This window comes from Heterocephalus glaber, unplaced genomic scaffold, assembly GCF_053883595.1.
Source record: "Heterocephalus glaber isolate CG9 unplaced genomic scaffold, H.glaber_assembly_v1.0 deba00000071, whole genome shotgun sequence".
In the NCBI taxonomy this organism is placed as follows: Eukaryota; Metazoa; Chordata; class Mammalia; order Rodentia; family Bathyergidae; genus Heterocephalus; species Heterocephalus glaber.
The window spans coordinates 3,004,472-3,013,030 of NW_028258137.1; the positions used below are offsets into that span (position 1 = coordinate 3,004,472).

Genomic DNA, 8,559 nt, shown 5'->3' on the forward strand with positions numbered 1-8,559 from the left:
CCCACTGTGCCCCACTCCCCACCCGCTCACCGAGTGACCGAGACACGCAGGATGGCCTGTGGGAAGGTCAGAAGGCTGAGGCTGAGGGGCAGGAGGGGCACTCCGAGGCTGGCTGCCCTCCCGGGCGCCTGGGGCTCGTCCCGGTAGAGGGCCGGCTGCTGCCGCTGGAGCAGGTGGTGCCCGTCGCAGATCTGCCAGTGACTGTGCCGGGACTGAGAGTCTTGGGGGGCGGCCCTAGGGGCAGGGGGGCGGGCGTGAGGAGAGGTCAGGCCCGGGAGACAGGGACTGGCCAGACCGGTGGGAACCCGCCCCGCCCACGGAGATGGAGCGCAGCCTGGCTCGTTTCCCGTCCCGAAAGCCTCGAAGGTGGCTGTTGAGCCTTTAGCTCTTAGAGCAGCACAGTAAAGTGTGAGAGGTCTGATGAAACCAGACTGAGTAAGCGAGCTGCATGACGGGAGCGTGGCTGAACCAGTGTCCACCCTGGGAGGACGTCAGTCACGCCACGCAGGGACTCGTCAGTCCTCCGTGAGCCGCGGTGAACCCCGTCTGTACCGTGCGGGCTGAGACTGCCTGGTGACGCGGTGACTGACGCTGTAGACAACACCCTCCCTCCCCGGGCGCAGGCGCAGTCCAAGCAGCATGTCTGGCCGGGGGCCGGGACTGCGCCCTCCTCCGCGGCACGCACGCACGCACGCCACGCCGAGCAGGCTCTGAAGGACTGAATGCTCCAAGGGTCTGTGTCACGGCCACAGTTCTGTCAGCACACGCCCCCCTCAGGAGGCCCCGAGGTTTGCCTCTTGGCTGCGCCGCCTTCTCTCCTGCTTGACAGAGTCTCCTGCTGTTGTTTGCCGGACACACATCACACAACACAGGTGTGGATGATGACACAACCTTACATGACATACGACTGTACCTGCAACTTCCCTTCATAAAAGGGTAACGACAGCCACACCACACGTGGAGTTCCGTGTTTCCACTTCCTCGCCCCCTTCGGTATCTCCCCAGGTGCTTCAGGCAACGTGTGATCCCTTTGGTATTATACTTTGACCATATTAATATGCTAGTAATATACAATATGCTCTAATTCTGTTAATATAAAAATGCACTAATATGAAATATAATAAATACGCTTTCCTTATAAAATTCTACCTCAAAAGCAGAGAGCAGAAAAGCAGAGACCTCTTTTCATAAGAAAACCATGAGTTTTCCCTTTAAGAAGGAAATCTGCCAGATTCGAGGCCAAAGAAATTGACTCAGATGTCTAAGTCATTCTGTGCTTGAAGCTAGAGGAAAGAAGGGCCCTGATTCTGGGAGCAGTGAAACTTGCTGTTTCCTTAAGGGGAGCTCATCAGGACAGGTAACAAGGCCAGTGGTCACCTTTCCAGGAAAACTGGCCAGCAGTGGGAGGAGAACTGTGGGGAAGCCAACCCTCAAATCCATTAGTCACACACTGGTGAGTCTGTTCTGAGTGATTATTTTCCACTCTGAATACTCTGCGTCTTTAATAAAAGCCAAACTTCTGCCCACTGTGAATCACGGGCACCAGTTTCTAAACACCACTGGTAGCTTCTACTCCAGTCACCCTTTGTGGTTGTGACCACTCACACAGCTCCTGGTCCAAGCCTCGAGCCCACCCGAGCCGGGATGGGCTCAGATCAAATTTCCCCATAAGCTCAACATTGAACCTAAACATTGAGTTTGATTCAGTTCTCATCCAACTCAGCTTGCAACCAGAACCGTGGGAAGACTCAAGTCCATGACCTGAGGTACCACTAAGTATGAGCGTGAGTATGCAATAGGGTATATGCAGGAATAAACCCTGTGTCACAGAATACAGAGACATGTGCATGTGCACACACACCATGTTGTGAATCACAGAAGGGTGGGGCCTAGGAAACACACTCACACACCACCTAGCCCCAGCGTGCAAACTGTTCGACGATGGACAGGTAACGCTTGCCCGGCTCTGCGGCTTCTCCAGGTCTCTGGGGAAAGACAGTGGGTGACGGTGGCGCGTGGTAGGAGCAGCAGAGAGCGTGTCACTGTCACGGTCTTATTCTGCAGGTGTCTCGGGATGAGAGGAGGCTCCCTGACCCACCACAAACTTCACGAGGTCCCTTTTCCCCACAACAGGACACACACACACTGAGTTACCCAGCATGCCTTTAAAACTCTGCTGCCTCCCCCAAATTTAAAGACCCAATCCGAAAATGGGCATCTGAAATGAACAGACATTTCTCAGACGAAGAAATAGAAGCAGCAAATAAATATATGAAAAAATGTTCAACATCACTGGTCATTCAAGAGATGCAGATGAAAACAACACGGAGATTCCACCTCACCCCACAAAGAATGGCTGCTATCAGGAAATCAACCAATAACAAATGCTGGCGGGGCTGTAGGGAAAGAGGAACCCTGCTCCACTGCTGGTGGGAGTGTAGACTGGTGCAACCACTGTGGAAATCAGTATGAAGATACCTCAAAGAACTAGGGCTAGATCATTTGACCCAGCTATTCCCCTGCTGGGTATCTTCCCCAAATAATTAAAAGAATCATACCACAGCGATGTATGTGCACCCATGTGTATAGCGGCACAGTCTGCAATAGCTAAAGCTTGGAAACAGCCCAAATGCCCATCAACTGGAGACTGGACAAAGAAGATGTGAGGGTTTTTTTTTGTCAAATGGAGTACTACTCAGCCATAAAGAATGAGAAACTAGAGACATTTATAGCTAAATGGATGCACACTGAGGCCATACTCTTAAGTGAAATAAATAGGACACATGTGTGTAAATACTGAATAGTTTCTCTGGTGTGAAAAACGGAAAGTATAAATTGAGGACTAAAAGGTATAATGGATGACGTGAAACAGGAAGAAAAGGAAAAGGGAAAATGGAAGGGAAGGGAAAGTGGAAGGGAAGGGGAAGTGGGGGGGGGAGAAAGAAGGGGAAGAAAAAAATATGAGAAAAGAAGGAAAAAACGGAAATGAAAGTTTTTGTAAATAGGGAGGGGTGGAGGGGAAGGAAGGGAATGGGGAAAACAAGAGGCAAGATACGTCATGTACAGGTGCAAGTTCCCAATGCGAATGTGATCATGTGCACCTAGAGTATACTGATAAACCCAATGGAAGAAATAAAATAAGCTACACTCTGCTGCCTAGAAGACAAGGGTGTGGCCAGCCCAGGGACCCCCGAGGCCAGCCCCGTGGAGCCTCAGAAGGGCTGAGGCTGCCCACAGGGCAAGCATGGTCTCCGTGCCAAGGGCCTGCCCGGGCCCTCACTCTGGGGACAGCTGGCCACTCGTGACGGGCAACCTCTTGATGCCTCAGTCTGGCCGATCCCAGCAGCCCTGCCCTGGAACTCGAGCTGGGGGCTGACACAGCAAGCCATGGTCCCTCCCAGGCACCCGCTCTGCCACCTGTGCAGCCGCTGGGGAGGTACAGAAAGAGACAGAGCAGGGGCAAGGCCAGGTGAGGGAGGAGTGGGGAGCGAGGGTGGGGAGGAGGGAGAGGAAGCAGACAGGCAGCAGCACGGGCTGGAAGTCCGCCCTGCCCCTCGGAGAACAGGGCCCAGGCTTCCTGGGGGCCACCAGGAGCCCGGACCTGCCTGCAGCCTCACGCCTGGCCTGAGGCCCCGAGCGCCCCACCACAGCTGTCCAGAACCCTCTCCGGCTCCGCGGCGGGGCATCCTGGGCACCCTTCTCTTCAAGCCCTTTCCTGTTCCACCCTTGCCACTGTGTGAGCCTCCTCACCTTCTGCGGCCTGAGACCCCGGGGTACCCAGTAGGGCATCACAGCCTGGCTGCTGGGCATCAGGAAGAGGCCCCCAAAGCGATGGCACAGGCAGAGGCAGGCCTTGGTGGATGTGGAGATGTGGGGCTGGACCACCTTCCGGGCCTACAGAGGGGAAGAGAAGGTGCAAAGGAGGTGGGGCCTGGCCGGCCGGCAGCCCTAAGAGGGACCAGCAGGACACCCTGACTCCTCTCCCTCCGATCCCCAGCTGCGGGCACAGCCAACTGCCCCGCGGAAGGAACTCGGTCTCCCGATCATGATGCCCCAGAGGCAGGCCACACAGACCTCAGGGGACACCCACGCAGCACCCAGGCAGGCAGGGGTGGGTTGGGGAGCCTCTCTGTGCCTCGTGTGCCTGGCTATGAAGAGCGTTCTGCCGGCATCCTGACAAAATGTACCAGCTGTAAGACAGAAGCAGCCTTTGGTCCAGCGACCTTGTCCTAGGGACACAGCCCACATTCTGCATCTGCAGTGAGCAGGATGTGTGCACTGCTGTCAGCAGTGACCAAGCTGCCCGGATGCCCATCACAAGGGACAAAAATGACTTCCCTCCATCTCCATAGCTTTCCACCGAGGCCCAGATGGCCCTGCTGGGCTCCTTTCACTCTGGCCCAATAAGGATAGCCTGGCCAGTCCCAGCCCTGCCTCCAGCACTTGCTGGGCCTACCCTGCCAGTGGCTGCTGTGCTAGGAGCAAACAAGACGCTGCCCTGCCCACAGGCAGGAGAATGCTCAAGCCAGTGAGCTGGAGAGGGCAGGAAGCTGCACACACCTGTCTGAGACAACCAGGATGTGGACCCCAGAGCTAATGGCACTGGGGACAGGCTGTGGGTGCCCACTCAGCAGGCACTTCTTGCCCCCGTCCCCAGGCACAGTATCATCAGTCATCACAGACCTGCGGACAGCAGCCTCGGCAGGTGGATACACAGTCGGAAGATATGCAAATGTGAAGACTGACCAAAGCAGGCCTGGGGAGCTAGGAAGGAAGTGGACCTCTGCACACTGCTGATGAGAAGGTCAAATGGTGCGGCCACTCTGGAAAATGGGTGGCAGTTTTTTTAAGTTACATAGGGCTGGGGATGTAGCTCAGTGGCGCCACGCCTGCCTGGCAAGCGCAAGGTCCCGAGTTTGATCCCTGGTACCGCAAAATTAATTAATTAATTTACAAAAGTTAAACATACACAGGCAGTTCCACTCCTAGATATTTACCCCAGGAAAACAAAGACAGATGTCCTTCAAAGACCTGTACACAAATGTTCGTAGCGGCTTTATCTGGCACAGACAAAAATGTCCTTCTGGATGAACAGATAAACATCATCTGCTCATGTAACAGAACACTGCTCAACACTGCAAGGAACTGCTGAGGCGCACAGCCTCATGGAAGAACCTCAGAATAAGTGGGCTAAGGGAAAGGAGCCAGACAAAAGGGAATCAGAGTATGTAAGGCCATCACATAAAATTCTAAGAACTGCTAGCTAAGCCATAGTGGCAGAAAGCTGATTGCCGGAGATGCCAGAGCCCTGGCTGGGGACTTTGGGAACAGACGCTAAGGTGGAGCTACAAACTGGCGCCAAGAAATCTTGAAGGGTTGTAAGCAGGCTCATTGTGTGGCTGGTGCTGTGGTTTCCCTGGGAATGTGTTTGTCAAGCCTTACCAGAGCATTTACACTAATATAAGTGTGCATAAGTGTTTATATATGTCCAGCTTATCGATCATACCTCCATAAACATATTGTTAATCTGTTTAAAAAACTCAAACCGTCTCCAAGAAACCCTAAAATATCACACATATAATGCTTATAATTCTGATGTTCACCCTGGCCCTTGGTAAAGACCTCTGGCAAGTCACCTACCTGTTTTGGGGTCTCAAAGACAGAGAGACCCAGTAGGGCAGCACTGCCTCCACCCTAGGCACAAGTAGGCAGCCCATGAATTTGTCACAGCACTTACAGCAGATGTGCTCTTTAGTCACCAGGTTGGAGCACTAAGCAAGATTCAGAAAAGACAGGTTGAAGTATTGTGCAGCATTTCTAATGTGAGGCAAGGAACTGTCTGGAATCGTAAGTCAATGGCCCGAGGGAGTGTCCAGGAGAAGGGACGGTGCCCAGCTCCTACTGCAGCTTAGAAGAAGGCAAACTACGTGGATGGTAGTGAGGCCCACAAAGCCTGCGGGCTAGGTGTGGGGGGCTCTTGGCCACATCCTGGTGCCCTATGTGAGTGAACAAGTTCCAGGCCCCCTTCTGACAAGGGCAGAGCTCAGCCAACTCTGGGGGCCAGTGGGGAGCTGAGTGCTCGGGGGTTCACCTGTGTCATTTCTCACAGAGCACTGTTTGCTGAGGTTGTCATCCCCTGGATGACAGGTACCTGCTACACAGGGGGCTCTGCGGGTTCTCCCAGGCTTGGGGGTTCTAAGCACTAAGGGGAAGAGGGTGAGCCTACATAGAGATTTTTGGGGATCAGTGATAGCCCCTACAACCACACACTTCCATGGCTGCTGACCCTCTACTGGTCCTACCTCCTCCACTCCTCCCACCCCACAGTCGGTTTGTTTCCCTACTGGGTGATTTGTGAAGCACACTTCTTTCCTGAAGGTCAGAAATGTGCTCTTCCTAAAGAAGAACAGGGAGGCTTAGAACGCTGAGCTTTGTGTACATTGAAGGCAGCCTGCTGGGAGAGTGCCTGGCCTGCCTTGTTGGACCTGACTCTGCCCAAAGTTCTGAAAGGCAGGGCCATCTTTCTGAGGTCCAGAGAGGCTGAAGGTGACTAACCGATCTCACACATGTGCTCACAGCTGGGCTCCCAGGTACTGGCTGCTCTGGACTCCTAATTCCCAAGCCAACTCCCTCCAACACACTCCAGCTAAACTTGTGCCTGGCCCATCAGAAAAGACTTGAGAGTCCGACCTAGTGAGGACTTTCCCAGACATGGGCCATCAACTACCCTCTATGATACTTGATCAGACACCCCCCAAATTTAGTGGAATACTGGAGGGAAATGCTGTCAAGCTGCACAGAGAAAACTTCCAACGTAAAAACTAGGGTGCTTTGTCTCCAGGATAACAAAGCATTTGGGGCTACAGACTTGGTCACTCATCCCCACTCTCTCCCATCAAACTGCTACATTGTTGGGCAGAGTCCCCAGCAGGTATAAAACACAAAGTAAAGCCGGGCTTCTCTATAGTGAATTGTATAAATGCTTTGTAATCTGGAAACTGGAAACTGTATGACCTGAGTTTTTTTGTGTTTCATTATATAATATTCACTGCTGCTGTTTCGTTTACAGTAACAGCTTCAGGCTGATGCTTGACTGAGTATATGGCTTTTCTTTTTGTTCCGGTGCTGGGGATCAAACCCAAGGCTTCATATCCGGTAGGCAACTGCTCTGCCACTGAGCTATATCCCTTGCCCTTGAGCTGATGATCGATTGGGGTGCCGGGGAGTGGGTGTTGTCCTATACAGCATCCACACCCCTCTCCGGTAACCACAGCCTTGCTCTTTTCTGGGAGGGCTGACCACGCCCACCTCGGCCCACATTCAGGTGAGGCAAACCCACTGCTCCCAGCCTGGACTTAAAGAGACTCCACCGTGGGGGCCTGTGCTGGAGTTACTGGGAGAAGACACGCTTCTCTTTCGTTGAGGTTACGAATCTGATAGCATGGAAACCACAAGAGACCTTGGTGATGCTGCTTCCCATGAGAACCAATACAAAGGAAAGGAAGCTGAAAGAGGGGCACTCGCTGGAGGACCAGTCCTTGGGCACCTCGATACATCTATGCCTGAAGGCCTGCTCCGGACATCTGCAGTTACACCGAACAATAAGCTGCCTTTTCATGCTCCGTTCCTTCGGGCTTAGCCAAGGGCTCCGGACTCAGGGGCGGCCTCCGGCGTCACGATGCGCTTTGGGATGAGCGAATGCTACGGAGCCGAACTGTCTCCGCAAGGGTCTGGGGCTTGGCAACTGCATCATGAGGACAAGGACGACCGCGATAACGGAGCCTGGCTCTCACGCGCGCCACAACCCAGGGCTCGCAGCAACTTCCAGGTCTCGGTCTGCAGCAGTCTCCCGGCTTGCACCTCGGCCTCACGCTTGTCCCGTACGGACACTGATTGGCCCGAGCTCAGCCATTCAGGTGATGCATTGTATGGACGTGCACTTAGCTGGCAGCTGATTGGTCCCTCTTGGCAGGGCTCAGGGTCAGCGGGTCAGAGCGGACCGATGGTCTACGGGGCGGTGGCCTTTCCCTAACCTTGCCTGCTGGACGTCGGCTCTGGAAGCCGCCGCCCTCGACCTGACTCACCATTTCCAACCGACGGGCCTGTGCACCGGTGGGGCGTTCCAGCCGGGGTGTTGGTCCCCTGCAAGGAGAGAAAACAGTGGGAGCAGCCCTGCGCGGGAGGGGGAGGGGGGGGAGGGGAGGCTGGGAATGCAGCTCAGGTGGACAAGTTTATTGTTTTGTTTTTCCCCGTACGGGGAACACAAGGTTTTTACTCTGAGCTGCATTTCCAGCCCCTTTAAAAAAATTTTTAAAATTATTTTGAGACAGGGTCTCCCTGAGTCAGTTAAGTTGCCAGGCTGGGCTCCAACTCAAGATCCTACTGTCTCAGCCTCCCAGGGTGCTGGTATTACAAATGTGTGCCACCAAGCCCTACTGAGGTTGTCAAGTTTCCCAGTATAAGAACAACCCTTCAGATATCTCGGACATGCTTCTACTCAGTCACTCCTTATCTGAAATTCAGATAAATTACTTTCATTTTCATGCGCTAAATCTGACA

At 53.8% G+C, this 8,559-nt stretch overlaps 1 protein-coding gene across 1 annotated transcript in view; it reads right to left on the minus strand.

The window, feature by feature from the left end:
- CUNH16orf95 (chromosome unknown C16orf95 homolog) overlaps positions 1–8,559 on the minus strand; it is a 49,082-nt gene that overhangs the window by 36,194 nt on the left and 4,329 nt on the right. Inside the window, exons 2-7 of the mRNA XM_087189966.1 lie at positions 8,034–8,142; positions 5,641–5,771; positions 4,561–4,683; positions 4,457–4,475; positions 3,361–3,894; positions 31–488 (exon numbers count right to left, since the gene is read on the minus strand). Coding sequence (XP_087046092.1) covers positions 31–488; positions 3,361–3,894; positions 4,457–4,475; positions 4,561–4,683; positions 5,641–5,771; positions 8,034–8,142 — 1,374 coding nt within the window. The remainder of the gene's footprint in view (positions 1–30; positions 489–3,360; positions 3,895–4,456; positions 4,476–4,560; positions 4,684–5,640; positions 5,772–8,033; positions 8,143–8,559) is intronic.